Source organism: Paroedura picta, chromosome 6 (assembly GCF_049243985.1).
Source record: "Paroedura picta isolate Pp20150507F chromosome 6, Ppicta_v3.0, whole genome shotgun sequence".
NCBI lineage: Eukaryota > Metazoa > Chordata > Lepidosauria > Squamata > Gekkonidae > Paroedura > Paroedura picta.
Window position 1 is genome coordinate 58,215,383 of NC_135374.1, and position 17,268 is coordinate 58,232,650.

Consider the following 17,268-nt stretch of genomic DNA (forward strand, 5'->3'; position numbering starts at 1 on the left):
AAGCCACAGATCTGCAAATCAAGCAGCCTGGCTAATTTGAAATTTAAGTGAAGAAATAGTTCATATTCACATACAATGAAAGCCTGCTCTACATCATAAAAGTCTCCATGACTTTAGTGGAGCTTGCCTTTCCATTTATAGGCCCTTTATTGCATAACGAGGGACAGATCCCATGGATCTTTTGTCAGTGGTAGCATTTTCTTGTGGTGCAAGCCAATTTTGCTGAAGGGAAAACTTTTCTGCTGGCGGAGGAGGAAAGAACAACCATTAGTAAAACAGATTTGTGAGATTTATCCCCCAAATATTTGCAGTTTTCACCTATACAGGTTTACTGGTATAGAGGTGTTTTACATATTGGAATCTGGGTGTGATATTCAACGCCTGTTTATCTATGGAGGTACAAGGCTCGAAAGTAGAATGGCTGATGTTCTTCCACCAGCACCAAGCCAAGCTTCTAGCACCCAGAACACCTAGCCACAGCCATCCATACAAGAGTCACCTGCAGACTGACTTCTGTCATTCACTCTACACAGGCCTATCCTTACTCTGGAAAGTGCAGCTAGTTCAGAATGTGACTGCTGGAGTTCTTACAAGAACTCTTATGAAGTCACATATTTGACTGTGCTCCAGCAGCTGCACTGGCTCCCAGATGAATTCTGGATCAAGTTTAAGGTATTGGTTATCACCTATAAGGCCATCCACAGTCCAGGTTCTAGGTACTGGAGAGACCGCCTTTCTGTCTATATCCTCCAAAGAGCATTACACACTGCCAATATGAACCAGCTGGTGGACCCTGGCCCTGAGGCATATTTGGCCTCAACTAGGCCAGGGCATTTTCCAATCTGGCTCTTGCCTGGTGGAATGAGCTCCCAGAAGACATCTGGGCCCTGTTGGAGCTGGCAGAGTTCTGCAGGGCCTGCAAGACAGAGCTCTTCCGTCAAGCTTTTGGTTGGAGTCGATGAAATATGAAACAATCAGCTCTAGCAGCCCCCACCTTCTCCCATACTATTATTCACCCACCAATCATGGGAGATCCAGACTACCTTCTGACTTGACCCCGATGTTGGGAGCTATAAACAGCAGACTGCTGATGCAGGACATTTTAATATTCTAATAATTTATTCAGGAGTCATTATACTGCTGTTTTTAATTGTTTTAAATCTAATTCAATTTGTTTTACTTGTATCTATATTATGTTGTACACCACCCAGAGCTGGCTACTGGGATAGGCAGTATCGAAATCAACCTAATACTTCTTTTTCAGGATTTACAGAATCCTCAAATGACTGTAGTTGAAGAATTTAAGAACTGTGCAGGAGAAGAGCACTGGAATTCCGTCTCAGTTATCTCCAGTGTGGAAAATCCAACTGTCACAAGCAGCACTAATGGCAATAATCAAGAAGTCTACTTGCTAGAAATAGATGGCCTTAGATGACAAAACAGGGGGGAAATCTTAATTTTACTGAGGTTCAGTGACTATGAATCTTCCTGTACAACTGTTGAACTGCAAGGGAAATTATTTTGATGGGTTGCAATAAGAAGAGCATACTGACAGACTTCTATATACAATGAACTGTGAATTGGAGGCACGATCTGTACAAGGACACTAATGTACAAGGACACTGCTGAAGTGTATTTTGCTCAAGTATTGTCTTTCAACAGAGACTAAATCAGAAAAGTCAGTATAAATTCCAACTATAGAAACAGTGTGATACTCTGGAAGTGCAGTTAATACAGAATATGCCAATACAGGGAACAGCATCTTCTAATTTGGTGTAGTGGTTAGGAGTGCGGACTTCTAATCTGGCATGCCAGGTTCGATTCTGCACTCCCCCACATGCAACCAGCTGGGTGACCTTGGGCTCGCCAAAGCACTGATAAAACTGTTCTGACCGAGCAGTGATATCAGGGCTCTCTCAGCCTCACCCACCCCACAGGGTGTCTGTTGTGGGGAGAGGAATGGGAAGGCGACGGTAAGCCGCTTTGAGCCTCCTTCAGGTAGGGAAAAGCGGCATGTAAGAACCAACTCTTCTTCTTCTAATGATGCTCTAATATATTTTTAGGACTGCATTGAAGGCCCAAGAGAGTCTGATAAGGGTTCCCTAATCCCATGGACTGAATCTATTAGGGAAGACTATATTTGGCCTTCTGTGCAGTCCTAAAAAGGGTGAGGTATTGACCTGCTGGTGGAAGAGGGCCTGTGTAGTGGTTAGTGTACCAACCATTCATAGGGCACCAGAAGCCTTTCTTTACTGATAGATTTTGATTAATGCAATGATAATCTCTTATCTCACAAAATGCACTTTACTTGAAGGCTGTGTGCTCAGATGCCTCACAGCTGGTATAGAGTGCAGTATTAACAGTTTCAGCTAGAGGATTCAGGGATCACATTAGTCCAGTTCCAGTGCAACTGCACAGGCTGCAGTGTGTATCTAAACTCAGGTGCTTCTTGACCATCTTCTGAAACACTGCAAGGTATGTATCCCTGTGCTGTACTTTTCTTTGCTGCTGTAGTGAGCTCAGAAAATGTGTTTTTCTTTGCCCTGTAATTTTTGCTGGATGCTGAAATATCAAGAGTGCTTTTCTGGATTATTTTTTTAAAACAAACATTTCTGGGTTTACTTGCTGCTGATTTGTGTGTTCTCTTCTGAAAATCAGTCAAAACTGATCTAATAGAGAATGATTGTCATTTCTTTGCTAGATAGATCCTAGAGTTGTATTTTAAAATCACCTGTATTAGGCTGAAGAACAGACTGAACACATTAAGTATTTTTCACATGTGAATTGATAATACAGTTTTAGAATTACAAAATGTACTCAGGCACTGAGAAAGGTAGACCAGTTTCCGCCCTCATCAGAACAGCAGAAATTCCTCTAGGTAACAATTGGTAATACAATATCTGTGAATGACTGTTGGGGTATCTTGATACTACAGAAGTTAGATAATGAAATGTAACCATACAAATGTATTAAGGCTCTTCATTGTTGTCCTGATGTTACCAAAACTGAATTCTTATGTTATGTATCACCATTTCATAGAATGCATCAGAAGAAAAGTAACAAATGGTGTTGTAGCTTTGTAAAACGATTGTAATTCCTTTATTACATACACAATATTTATTTTTTAAAAACAATATGGTTCGAGTTTTGATTAGATTGCTTTACTGTGAACAACCAAGTTAGACCAGATTAAGTACTGTATCAGATTAAAGTGACAGTTTAATGGAGAAAACAGGTACAAACCAAGAATGAGGTAACAGGACAACTCTCAGCTTAAGTATTTGCTTCATAGTTTATCCTCTAAAGGTGCAGCAGCCAAAACTGGCTTTAAAAATCATCAACACAATGGTTCCTCAATTGGACATGCTTGTAGGGAAGATGTACACAGGAGATAGAAGGCTCAAAATAAGTCCTTGGTTCGATCCTCAATTCAGAGTGGGCAGGTTCACTGGAGCCTTCATCATTCCCCTGTACTCTTTTCTTGCCAGAGAATTTCAAATAAATAGAGAACCATGTACCATTAAGTTACGTAAATCAAACCAAGTTATTCAAGTTCAGGTGGGCACAAAATACGACTGCCTCTGCTTTATGACAGTGTATACATATTTGGATCACTGAATGGTATGAATAATCAGGCAGCAAGAGATTTAAAAAAATAGTTTTTCCCTACTACATTTTTAAAACTTAGTGTATCCTAAAATTTATCCACATATATACTTCTTTCTTAAAACATATAAAAAGCAACATCCAGAGCAGGAGATCCTATGATTTGTACAATGAGATCTCCTTTGCATATTTCATAAAAATACTGAAGAGACCTTATGATTATCTGAATGCCCTCTTTCCTCCTTGGGATGTTGCCACTGAGCTTGAAGCCTGTTCACAGCAGCCATGTGTAGAGGAAAGGTCTAGGAGAACAGGCCTCTAAAAGAGAGAGAAGTATCAATAAGGTTTTTATGAAGTTCATGCCTAGATTCCAATCAGACTGACATGTTAGTATTGTCCCTCACGATCCCTGTAACGTTTCAGACATCAACATTTATCCTTATGTGCAGACAAGATAATTGGCCTGCCCCAGTAAGACATGCCATGCTAGCAAATAAGGATTTCAGATTTAAAAGGAACCTTTTTTTGTTAAATAAGCTTTCATAATGTCATGCCATCATTCAGCAGACTTTTGGCAATGGTATAGTATAGTCCTAGTATTTGCAAAGTTAGTACTAGGTGGAATTTACAGGTGTTAATATACTACCTTTTCAAAAAGTGTGCAAAACTGGATCTTGTATGTCATGCATTACCAACATGGTTCCCTTAAGGTAATGTGATGAATCTTATATTTAAGGTAAATCACTTAATTCAGACATTTTATCCCTCAGCTATAATACAACATGAGAGAAGCTACCACAGTTCACTGGTGCAAGCAGGATGGATTGTTGATCTAATTCATCTTAAAACATTCTTCATTTATCAAAACAGAAAAATCTGCAAATAATGATGGAAGGTTAATATTCATTTTATATATCTATATACAGATATACATATTCACAAATCAGTTCTATGAAAAGGTAGCTAAATACAGCTATATTTGAGCAGAATATTTAAATCTTAAACTTTTCAAAAAAGAACCTACAAAATGCATAATGTGACATCTATGACTTTGGCAAAATTTAAAACAGCCAAAATGGAAGTTCTGTGTACATACAGGGCTAGTAAAGCAGTATGGCAAATAATGTATTAGCCCCACAATTCTTCTGTTCTTCCAAATTTGTAGATTAGAGTACTGTAAAGAAAGAAGTTTAGATATGTTAAAGATTCTTTTCCCTTCTCCCTGTTGTACCTCTGCCAACTGTCTGTGCCAGCTCAAATTTCAAGACACAGCACCAGGACTCTAAACAAAAAGCTTCTTAGCTATTTTCAGACATACATTTAATTGATATGCTGTCTCGCATTAACACCCCCCCATCCTTTGTCTTAAAAGTTCCTGTACTATTTAGCTAACATGTTTCAGAACTGCTTGAATTAACAGATAGTCAAGCAAAGTATGCTGCTTTGAAGGAAGGACCAACCTCACACGCTTTTTTGTCCAACAATTAATGGGATGAGATTATCACAGAGAAAGAAGCACAAATCTCAGGCCCATGGGCTAGACATGGTCCTTGGATTCAGCACTTCACAAACATATCCTTATGCGTGTTTGATCCAAGTTATTAATTTGCACCCTTTGGCCTGGGTTGTCACCATTACGCCAGTGACACCCAGCAATATCTCCTGATGGGCAGCTGCTCAGACTCCCCCTCAGAAATATTTGCCAGATGTCTGAAAGACATAGATGGATGGCTAGATGGGTCGCCTGAAACTTAACCCCTCCAAGACTGAGGTCCTGTGGCTGGATTTTAAGGGTCAAGATCAGGAAGCATGCCTTCCCAGCCTGGCCAGGGTACAGCTTAAGATCCTACCCTAGGCCAAGAATTTGGGGGTTATCCTTGATGCCTCCTTATCAGTGGAGGCGTACGTCACCAGAGTAGTCCGTCTGGCATTTTTCCATCTACACCAGGCAAGGCTACTAGTGCCCTATCTGTCCTGAGAATACCTAGCCACAGTGATCAATGCAATGGTCACCTCCAAGCTTGAGTTCTGTAACTCAGTGGTCCCCAACCCGTGGGCTGGCCTCGGTGCCAGCCACGGCCTGGCCTCGGTGCCAGGCCGTGGCTCCCTCTTCCCACCCACCCCCCGAAGTGAAAAGCTCGCCAGGCCGCGAGCAAATCAGCTGCCGAAGCGGCCGATTAGCTTGCGGTCTGGCAAGCTTCTTGTTTCGGGAGGGTGGGAAGAGAAGCTTGCCAAGCCACGAGCTAATCGGCCACTTTGGCGGCCGATTTGCTGGCGGCCCGGAGGGGCGGAGAGAAGGAGCCGCGGCCGCCAGTATGGTGGCGGCGCAAATGCGCATGTGCGTACTGCTGCGCACACGCGTTTGCGCACCCGCCAGGCGCAAACACGCGCACATGGCAAGTCTCTGCATGCGCGTTTGCGCTGGGGCTGCTGCGCGTGCGTGGGGCCCCGGGCCGCCCTCTCCCCCCCACTTTGGCGCAGCAGTCCGTGGCAGCCGGAAGGTTGCGGTCCCCTCTGTAACTCACTCTACCCGGGCCTTTCATTGCCTTTGACCCAGAAATTGCAGCTGGTACAGAATACAGCTGCAAGGGTCCTCACAGGAACATCCTGGAAAAGCTGAGACACCTGTTGGTGTTTTCATAATTCCACAAGGCCTGCAAGACAGCTCTTCCACCAGGCATTCCGTTGAGTCAGGATAGATAAGAACATGGTGCCCCACCCCCAAATAACTGGAACATCAGGCTAACTGCCTATTAACATCTCCTCCATGGTGCAGGTTGGGGAGGCTCACTGAGCTGAGGGGTTAGTTGGGAGGAGGATGGGGAGTTATTGTGTATTTTCGCCACCATAGGGATTGTAAGGTTGGTATTTATGGTGATTTATCTTGTAACCCAGCATGAGCCAGCTAGTCTGAGAGTAGCAGGGTAATAAATATAATAATAAATTATGATGATAATATATTCCATGAACATAGGAAGGTATATAAGGGCTCAGGTATCTGAATTGCAGATCACAATAGGGCTACAAAATATTTTTCCCTTCATATTATAAATATTTTATTTATTAATTACTTGTATTTGAAGAACTTGGTAACTTTACAAAATCAAGATATTACAGATAAGTATCACTATTTACAACATCTGGTAGAATGTCTATTGTGCTCTTCTGGATGATGGTGCCTATGGAGATTACACTGGCTTAGTTGTGCGTATAGTTAGCCTCCTCACATGTGTACAGGGATGAGCATTTTTTATGACCACACTAAAACGCACTTGGCTTTAATTCATATAATTGTCATACTAACTAAAGATTGCATTCAAACGAAGTGAAATCATGGTTTTAGCTTAAGTTTGTGCAATCTGGTTAACATACCAGATTGTAGTTAAGCCTACCTGCAATTTATATACCCACCTAAAGCAAGTTTCAAATCATGATGTCAATATTCTTAAATAACTATAAATAGAGGAGTAGCCTATGTTCAGAGGATCACATCAGCCGTAGTTAAGCCACATTTTCATGTGAATTGAGGCTAGAATTTCACAAGTTTTGAATATCTGCATAATCACCAAACTTCAAGATGTATTACTTACCTGAAAAATATCAATGCATTTTGGAAAAACACTGCTAATCCTGGGTAGACATTAGTATCTACAAAACAAAGACAAATGTTCAGATCTTCTCCATACAAATGTCTGGCAATGGTATTTAAAAAAACAGGTTAAAATGATTGCTGTCCATAGTATGACTGGAGAGGGGAAAGCGTTTAAATACCCAGATAGCATACACATCTTTAACAGGTTTCTTGTCCCACTTTTTACTGGCTCCCTGCAGAGAGAAAGTTAAGTGAAGTGCTATAGCACCTACAGTAACATCCCCAGATAAAAGTAGGGGAGCAGATCATAAGTTCAGGAAAACTAATGAATGTAGAAGAATATATTACTTTGCTATATTCCATGAACATGGGAAGGTATGTAAGCGCCCAGGTATCAATTACCTAAAGATAGAGGGTATAGTTCAAAGAAAACCTCCCCTATTTTATTTGTTTTTATAAATAAATATACAAGTCATACTGAAGCACAGATTGGTCAAAGAATATTTCTGGGGGTCTGTTTTCAGTAACTCGTTAACAGTAAGGTACTTCGATAACATTTATTTGTTTGTTTGTTTGTTTATTTATTTATTTATAGTTGGATTATGCAGTAAAAAAAGAGGGCAGCAATCCCAAAATGGCTGCAATGACAATTTGGTATGATCAATGAAGTTTCAAATGTGCATATAGAACCAGGGTGATAGAACTTGAGCTATCAGCATACAAATTTAACCCACTCAGTACCTTTTGAGCTGCAAGATATTAGAAGAAAATTACACATAGTATAAGTACAGAATTTATTAATTTGAATCACAACTACAGTAGACGACAAGGCGTGATGCCCACAAGGGAAGGAAAATGTACTTCCCCCAAGCTCTGCACTCCTCCCCATGGCTTTGGTCCCTGCTTCCCCCCTCCCCTCAGTTCTACTAGGAAGTTGACTTCCCAGTTTTGCCTTGTGCATTGCAGAATTGGCTTTACGACTGAGTGCCTTCTGCCAATTATCAGGCCACCCATTTAATACTTGGAACAGCGCATTAAATCCAATATCTCACAACTAAATGCATGGTGAAGGTTGTGAGGGTTAAGAACATCTTTTTTAACCCAATGATGGTTAAAAATATTTTCCACTCTAAGTACTTGCAATTATCATGCTTTCCAGTTAGTGATTTAATCAGATTTAATAATCTTCCGCAGAAATCAAATTAAGTATGCATTTAATATTCACTGAGAAAAACATCATCAGGGGGATTTTTATCCTGCCCATCCTCCAAGGACCTGTCCGATTTTGTCCTAGCACTTATTTACACTAAACACGAACAACTGGAACAAGGACGTTGCAGACAGGAATTTAAACTTGGTTATTCCACTAGTAGCCCACCATCTGATTGTGCCCATGGTTTTTTATCTTTCTTAATAAGAGACAAGGGATAAAACTTACTTTGGGTAACATATGCTCCAAAAAGGATCCACATGGAAGCAATAAGTGAGCCAAACATCAACATAAAACCAATGAAGAGCCAAACACGGGCACCTGTAAGGAAAACATGTCAAGAATTCAGATACTCAGAGAATGCTGATGCCTTCCCCTTGAGTTTCCTGAGGGGGGGGGGTCTGAACTGGCAGACCTTTAACAATAGCAGAGTGCAGGTCAGGTGGGTTGGAGACAAGGAAAAATGATTCCAGCTTGATTCTGCCCATATATCTCATGTTATTCTTAAGTATCCCCTATCCCTAAAGGGCAGTTCCAGTGAAAAGGGGGAAGCAGCAAAGATCTTAATGTGTTCTGATCACAGTTCTTAGTATCCAAGTCAGAAAGAATACTAAACAGCATCACTAATTGTATTTCAGGATACACTGGGAAAAAAAAGATGACTAGCTTTCATCAGAGTAGGTCAGATCAGGACACATTGGTAAGGGATATTGTACTTCAAAACACACAATCAATGATTCATGAAAAATTCCATGAAAATACAGAAATGGAATGTACTTCTCAGGGAGATATGCCTCAGACTCAGGTTTTTTAACTCAAAATCTAAGACCGTTTTGCAAGAACTACAAGGTGGATATTAGCAATAACTATATTGGCATCAATATACTTTGTGAAATAGTATAAAGATTATTCAATTTTGATGAACAAGATCAGTTAAGAGTGTTGGACTTTAATCTGAAGAATCTGGTTTGATTCCCCACTCCTCCACAAGCAGCCAACTCTGTGATCTTGGGCTAGTCACAGTTCTTTTATAGCTGTGCTCACAGAGTAGTTTTCATAGAGCTCTCTTGGCCCCACCTACCTTCCAGGGTGTCTGTTGAGGGGAGAGGAAGGAACAGGTGTTTGTAAGCCTCTTTGGGACTCCTTCGGGGAGTGAAAAGCAGGGTATAAAAAGCCAGATTCTTCGCTTTAGAAGTGTCACCCCTTTTAATCTAACCTGCTTTACAAGACTGTCAAGAATAAACACGGAAAAGCCTACAGAAGCTATCCTCAACCACAAAGAGGAAGGGAAGATAAAATGCGCTGAATAGGTTCTTCAATGAAACTGTTACCCATCCTCCACCATCTGATGGAACTTCAGTGTTATCAAGTTTGTCTTCACAAAGTTAGCTATACTAAAAATAATTAATAATGTTTATCACCTCCTTGTCTGAAGACCACCTTCCCTGTCTAACACCACCTCATTTACAAACACCACCTGGAAATTATGTACTAGAACAGCAGTTTTGCTGTGATCCATCTTAAACTATCCATTTTAAACCCATCTTGCTTATAAAGCACATATTTATGATCATGTAAACTTATATGCACAAATGATTCAGATAAACAGAAGCAGCTTTACCTGTTCTTCCTAAACATCCATCACTGTAACTGTCACCTCTCACCTGAGCATTTGACACAGCATTTATCCTGGAACAGAAAAAAAAGCTTTATGGCAATCATTGGCAGTGTTCTTTAGTTTGAAAGGCTTATAAAATCCTACAGGCCATCTGTAATGCATTATTTACAATGTGAAACAGATTTATTAAATAATCTATGAAGACTGCATGGTATCTTTTAAAGAGCTAAACTCCATTATGAAAAGAAGTAATGTAAGTATTGCAATACACTTTATAAAAGTTTGGATTTTTTACATTTTAGATTAAGATACTACATAAAATGTAACAAAAAGACAAATAAAAATATATACAAGAAGTAAGAATGTGAGATTTTGGAGAGATGATTAACTGTTTATTGAAGTTATAATTATTGAAGAGATGCTGCGGTTCACTGGTACAGCATCTACTTGGCACGCAGAAGGTCCCAGGTTCAATCCCCAGCAGCTTCAGCTAAAAAGATTAGACTACAGGTGATGTACAACAGTGGTCCCCAACCTTTCGGAGGCTGGGGACCGGCAGGGCATCGGGCCGCGCCCGCAAGCCGAGCCCGCACGGGCCGCGCATGCGCGATGCGCGGCCTGGCCCTGATTCCCTCTCCCCGCCCTCCCGCAGTAAGAAGCTTCCCGGGCCGCAGTAAGAAGCTTCCTGCGGCCAGGGAAGTTTTTTACTGCGGGGGGGGCGGGGAGAGAGAGCTGCGGCCCGGTGCCATGGCCTTCGCGGCCCAGCACCGGGCCGCGGCCGGCAGGTTGGGGACCACTGATGTACAAGACCTCTGCCTGAGATCCTGAAGAGCCATTGCCCATCTGAGTAGACTATACTGACCCTGATGGACCAGTGGCCTGATTCCTATGTTATGGGCAATACTAAACATACTTGATTGTGACATTTTCATGGAGTTCACAATTGTTCAGGTCAAAGAATCCTGCCTTAAGCATGCAGCATATGCATTCAGATCAAGGATGTCTGTCAGACTGAAAGCCACTTATGGTATTCAAAATTCTACATACATAACAGCCCATTGGGGTGATGAATGCTCTGAAGATTAAATTTGTATTTTAGAATTTACTTTATACAAATCAAACTTGTTTGGGATTCAGAGATTTTTCCTTTTAAAAATTAACAGGAATAATTAAGAAACTATTCCTGTGAACTTACTTGACAGGAATGTTTTCAGGATAAAATAGAGAAGGGGAGAATGTTGTAAGCTAGTTTGAGTGGCCACAGGGGAGAAAAGTGGGGTATTCATTCATTCATTCATTCAATTTATATACTGCCACTCACTGCTTAGGATTTATTTACCTCATACCTCATGTCTTGGGACATGAGGTAAATAAATCCTAAGCAGAGCCCCACTAGATCTACCATAGCAGCCAAATCAGTTGCCCTGGAAGATCAGTAAACAGTGCTTGGAGATCAAGACCTTCCTTTGATTAGCTCCCCATGTGTGGTTACTGAGTCAGGTGGGTTTAGGGAAAAGTCAGGTCTCTCAGACAATACACCTTATGAAGAACTCATTTAAGGACATAATTTTAAATTCCATTATGTTTTCATTCCATTTTTTATTCTTTATGAATGCAGTAAACAGCACAAAAATGAATGTACACTGGCTCAAACTAAAAGATTCCTGTTGCAATTATTTTACTTTACTTTCAACCATGTGACAGTAAAAGCTTCCAGAAAAGCTGTCACATGGCTGATAATGAAATAATTACACTATTATGTCATTTGTACCTAATAAGTGAATTATGTTTTCATTATTCTACCCTAGTTTTCAAATGGCACAGCAAACCTAAGCGTATATATTTAATGCCTTTGAGACTATCAACTTTTATTCCTCATAAGATTTCATGAACTAGAGCAGAGATAGGCAACCCCCAGCATACTTGTCAAATAGTGGCACATTAGACCAGTGGTCCCCAACCTGCGGTCCGCGGCCCGGTGCCGGGCCGCGAAGGCCATGGCGCCGGGCCGCGGCTCCCTCTCCCCGCCCCCCGCAGTAAAAAACTTCCCCGGTCGCAAGCTTGCGGCCCGGGAAGCTTCTTACTGTGGCAGGGCGGGGAGAGGGAATCGGGGCCGTGCCGTGCCCATGTGGGCGCGGCCGATGTGCGGGCGCGGCCCGATGTGGGGGTGCGACCTGCAGGCGCGGCCCGATGCGCGGGTGCGGGCACGGGTGCGGGCGCGGCCCGATGTGCGGCCGCGGCCCGATGCGTGGGTGTGGCCCGCGCGGGCGCGGGCCGCGCCCCAATGCCCTGCCGGTCCCCAACCTCAGAAAGGTTGGGGACCACTGCATTAGACCATTACTCAGCATACAGGGCCAGATCTTTTGCAAGGGACGAAGACAAACCCCAGAGCCCTGGCAATGCAGCTTGCACCCAGTGTATCTGGCCAACTACAATCCTTGTCTCTTTACAGCAATATTTTCAAAGGTAGATATTATGGGGTTAGGGACTGTGTATCTCAGGTGGATGAAAACTCAAAGCTTAGGCTCAAATAAAAAGATGTCCCAACTTCTGTTTGTTTGCCCTATAACAGTTTGCTATTTGAGACAATTTACAAACAGTATGGATTTTACTCACATATACTTACATGAAAAAAGCTAACGTGGAAAACACCCCACAAGTATGGAATGCATGGTTCATATCTTCAGGATTATGGTAAACTACAGCTGCATCTATCATTATCCACCAGCCTGTAAAAAACTACAAAACAAATGCCCAGTATGTCATATTAGAAATCTACACAGAGGCCACCTATATAATTCATCCCACTTCTCCACCCTGTTAGTTTTGGGTTCCACTTCTCAGTCCCACAACAGAAATTAAACTTCTAAGCTTATATATGATTAGACCTTGGCATTCTTCTCATCCTAAACAATGTTCCTTTTGTGTTCATCAGTTATGCTGGCCTGTATAATATTATAGTATTATAATACCTGAAACGTTTTCTACTTCAAATTGGAGGAAGACTCCAAGATTTGGGTCCTTTAAATTAGTTCTGCATGTACTAGCTAGTCTTTGCCATGGCTTCCTCTTCTACTAAAACTTCCATTTCTGCAAGGTCAATGGATTTCAATTGCCCCCTGTGTAAACAGAACTGTTAACAGAAGAGGAAGCGTAGAGACTATCGAGTACACAGAACTAATTTCCAGGATCCAAGTGGAAGTATAAAGGCCTTTATCAAAATTCATAGTAAGTCTGTGTGTCAGTTAAGAATTAAACACTCATTTTAGGAATGTAATCATCACTTTTGGCCCTTGTATCAAATGGGCCAGGAATAGTGCTGAACTGTCACGGCATTATGCTAATTTAGTGAGCTTGTGGTCTCAGAGTTCAGGGTGGCTTCCAATTTTCAGGATTAGAAACTTAACAGCTTCTTCACAATGTTTCTGGCAGCCAAAAAGTCAATCTCAGGATGGCAGAACTTGCTGCACATATATATCAGACATCCTGCACATGGATCATGATTAGCACTTTACTGCTTATATTTGTGCTGTTAGCTTGTACAACTGAGCCTGTAATGTGGACACTTTTTTGTTATTTGTGAGAGCTTTCCACTTGTTAATTGCAACATTTCCCAGTTCAAATCTACATGCAATCTCGTCCTAGATCTTTAGACCAACTGAGCTTCTAGCTGGTCCACTTATGAGCTTGTCCTTGAGCATATGTTCATCCAGTAGATGCTTCTGAGCCAACACAGCCATTTCTCTTTGAGAAGAACAAGTGCATGGAGTCACGCAGGTTGTTGCCTTAGGCCACCTACTAACTATGCTGAAAGCTTTTATAAAAGTGGATAATTGCCAGATATTAATAATTTACAAGGGATAAAATACGTCATGGGGATGAAACAGTGATTCATAACAAACTGATTTGACATGTTTTGTTGTTGGTCTTACCAGAACACCTGCTACCACAGAAGCAACTGTATTTCTTCTTTCACTCCAATCAATACACTCACATTCAGGCCATCGGAAATTGTCTAGGAAGCCAGCCATTTTAATGCTGTATTTACTACTTACTACATCAGATTTTCACAAGCCTCCAGGTTCTAAAAAGAGAGGGGAAAGCAGGAAAAATTCAAAAAGCATCAGTGGGATTATGTTCATGTTATATGTTCAGGATCAGAGTGAAAAAGGCACCTTAAAACATTCTTGGGTTACCCACTAGATCAGGGGTAGTCAACCTGTGGTCCTCCAGATGTTCATGGACTACAATTCCCATGACCCCCTGCCAGTGTTTGCTGAACATCTGGAGGACCACAGGTTGACTACCCCTGCACTAGATGGTAGTCCTGATCTTCCTAGAGAACATAAGAGTTTTATGCTCAAGGCTAAATTGGACATGATCAATTTAGGTATGAGGCATTAGGATATAATATGGAAACCTGTGTATTTTCACTTCCTGGACAAACAGCAATTTGTGAGTTATCTGGCAAATATCTTGCCTAAGGCCACTAGTAAGTTCATAGATGACATAAACTCAGCATCAGGGATTTCCTTATCCATAGCTCACACTTAATAATCTTATATAATAGTCTTGTGTGCCTTGCAGGATCCACTAACTTAAAATAATCAGTCTTAAAGCTAGATGTCAGGATTCAGGAATAGATGGAATATGCAAAGGCAAAACAATAATTTCTGACTGAGCTATTACATTTCACAATGATATTGCATTTAACATTTCACTTTAAACATCTTGAGTAAAAATAAACTAAATAAATCATATGACATCAGAGCAACTCTTATCAAAAGGTTTCTGGAAACCCAGGTAAACAACATCTACCGGGTCACCCTTGGCCACACATTTGTTCACCCCCTCAAATAAATCTCTAGTGAGACAAGATTTCCCCTCACAAAATCCATGCTGATTCTTCCTCAATAGCTTTTGTTCACCAATGTGTCTATTAATTCTGTCTAATAACAGATTTCACCAATTTACCTGGTATTGATGTTAGACTGCTCAGCCTGTAATTTCCCAGATCTCCTCTGGAACCTTTTTAAAAGATTGAAGTTACATTAGCTATCTTCCAGTCCTTGGGAATGGAAGCAGATTTTAGTCATAAAGTGCATATTTTTGTCAAGAGATCCACAAGTCCACATTCAAGTTTTTTTGAACTCTTGGATGTATGCTATCTGGGCCTGGTAATTTGTCCGTTTTTAATGTATTTAATCAATCATAGGACCTTCTTTCTCGCCACCTCAATTCAACTCAGGTCACTTTACACTATCCCTGCCCCCTGAACTTAGCATTTCTGGAATGCGCAAGTGCTTCCCATTTTCCACAGTGAAGACAGAGGCAAAAAATAAGCATCCAGCTTCTCTGTCATTTCCTTATCTCTTAAGCAGCCTCACTGCCTCCCTGGCTGGTTTTCTGCTATGCATATATTTTAAGAACTTTTCACTTGTTGGTCTTTTTGTTTTTTGCACTATGTTCCTCATAGTCCCATTTCTCGCCAGCATTACTTAGGACCAAGTCCAGGATCGCCTCCCCCCTGCTCCACGGCACAGTCACTGAGAGTATCCAGAAACTCATTCTCATCTGACACTAAGTATTCCAATGCCCTCATTTTATCTCAGATAGTTCTAGCATTTGTACATAAACATCTATACTTTCCCAAACACATTAGGCCTGTAACCTTCCTCCTGTGGCTTTCAGACCTCATCAGGCAGTCAATTTTTCACCTTATGAGTGACCAGCCCTAATCCATTTCCCTCTAGCTACCCCTTCATCTCTTAGAGATAAGCCACCCTGATCCAGAGTCATTTCATCTCCTGTCAGCTTTCTCTTGAGATTTAATTTAAAAACTGCTCTATCTTTTTTATTTTAAGCTCTTTCTCCGAAAAGTTGGAGGCTGTTTCTTGGGAAAGATCTTGCTTGTTCCAAAAAGCTTCCCAGTGCCTGACAAACTTACACCCTTCCTTCCTACACCATCATCTCATTCACACATTGAGGCACTTGATTTATGCCTATGTGTGTGGAATAAGAAGCTCTTCTGAGAAAGCTACCTTGGAAATCCTGGCCTTGAGCCTCCTGCCTAGCAGCCCAAGTTTCCTCCGGGTCCCACAAGCCAACATTTCCCCACACTGTTGGTGCCAATGTGGACCATGGCCTCCTCCCCATCACAGTCTACTAGCCTATAGACCACACGTAACATCTGCTTCCTTCACATCAGGCAGGCAAATCCCCATGCAGTCAGTATGCAGGTTTGAATCAGTAACTACCAAGACCTCCCCTCCCTAGGGGATGGTTCCTTGGTGCAAACGCATACCTGTTCACCAACTATAGAAAGGGTGCCTTTTCATGGGAACAATATCCCTTTCTTCAGCATGGAGCTCTGTTTCCCACTTTGGAGTCTTTTATTAAGGATTTAATAAATGGCATTGCATGCTGCTGGGGCTCCACTGAGATAATCATCTTTTCCAGCTCCCAGATAAAGCTTCAGTCAGTCTGCAAGCAGTCCCACAAGTGGAACCGGTTTCACTAGATTTTAAAAAATGCAGAAGGGTGCAACCAATTGTAGCGTGTCGAACGGAGGTGAAGACTGCAAGGATGCACTCGCAAGTCGCTTAGTCCCCTCTAAGGACAAGGCAAGCTAAGTGCCCCACGAAAAACCCTCCGCGCCCTTGCACGGTCCCTTAACAGCCCGAAGGTCAGGCTATAACGCCCGTCCCATCGCCAGAGCCGGCCAGTGAGAGAAGGAAGTGCCCTCCCCCCCCCCCCCAAGGCAGGCTGAAGGAGAAGCGAGGCGCCTCACCGCCGTTGCCAAAGGCGGTCGGGGGGGGGGGAGGGAATGGTCCAACCGGTCGTGCTAATACACGGGGCGCCCCTCGAGGCCAACACGCGCACAGAGAGACACCCCTCGAAAACCACCTCTCCGTTCTCCCAGGACCAAAGCAGACCTCCCCTAAAGCGCCCGAACACCCCAGCCCCGGCAGGGCTCAGTCCGGGCGGAGAAGGAACAGCGCCCCCTCCCCTTCCCCTTCCCCTTCCCCTTCCCCGCCGCTCACCGGGCAGGCTCTCGGCTGCTCCATCCACCGTCTCAGCCGGGCTGGCTGTCAGCCTCCGCCCCCGGGCGGCCTGAGGAGGAGTGACAGGCATTCCGACCACTCGGCATCCAGCGCACAGCGTCACCACGGCGGAAAAGGCTGCTGCTTAGGAAGCTCGCGGATTGGGCAGCTACTGCGGCGCAGCCTTGGTTAGGAAGGC

General features: G+C 42.6%; 2 protein-coding genes across 6 annotated transcripts in view; one reads left to right on the top strand and one right to left on the bottom strand.

Annotated features, from left to right (window-relative positions):
• IFNGR2 (interferon gamma receptor 2) overlaps positions 1-3,134 on the top strand; it is a 24,300-nt gene extending 21,166 nt beyond the window's left edge. Inside the window, exon 7 of the mRNA XM_077342598.1 lies at positions 1,265-3,134. Within this exon, the coding sequence (XP_077198713.1) occupies positions 1,265-1,435 (171 nt within the window). The 3' untranslated portion in view covers positions 1,436-3,134. The remainder of the gene's footprint in view (positions 1-1,264) is intronic.
• TMEM50B (transmembrane protein 50B) lies at positions 3,070-17,252 on the bottom strand. Of its 5 annotated transcripts, none has more exons than XM_077342603.1 (9): positions 17,070-17,216; positions 15,001-15,054; positions 13,959-14,110; positions 12,653-12,765; positions 10,030-10,097; positions 8,637-8,729; positions 7,197-7,254; positions 4,703-4,780; positions 3,070-3,924 (listed from the first exon to the last, which is right to left on the bottom strand). In XM_077342603.1, the coding sequence occupies exons 3-8, from the start codon at positions 14,055-14,057 to the stop codon at positions 4,735-4,737; spliced, it is 477 nt and encodes a 158-aa protein (XP_077198718.1). In that variant the 5' UTR covers positions 14,058-14,110; positions 15,001-15,054; positions 17,070-17,216; the 3' UTR covers positions 3,070-3,924; positions 4,703-4,734. The 5 variants fall into 5 exon arrangements, with proteins under 5 accessions (XP_077198718.1, XP_077198717.1, XP_077198714.1 ...); XM_077342602.1 differs by having other exon boundaries at positions 3,070-4,482; XM_077342599.1 differs by having other exon boundaries at positions 3,070-4,780; positions 17,070-17,215.
• Positions 17,253-17,268: the final 16 nt, after the last annotated feature.

Coding starts and splice junctions, on each gene's coding strand:
- TMEM50B (XM_077342601.1), bottom strand. CDS start 14,057: ATGGCTGGCTTCCTAGACAATTTCCGATGGCCTGAATGTGAGTGTATT. Junction 12,766..13,958: donor CTGTGGTAGCAGGTGTTCTG/GTAAGACCAACA, acceptor TTTGTTTTGTAG/TTTTTTACAGGCTGGTGGAT. Junction 10,098..12,652: donor TCCACGTTAGCTTTTTTCAT/GTAAGTATATGT, acceptor TTTCTGTTCCAG/GATAAATGCTGTGTCAAATG.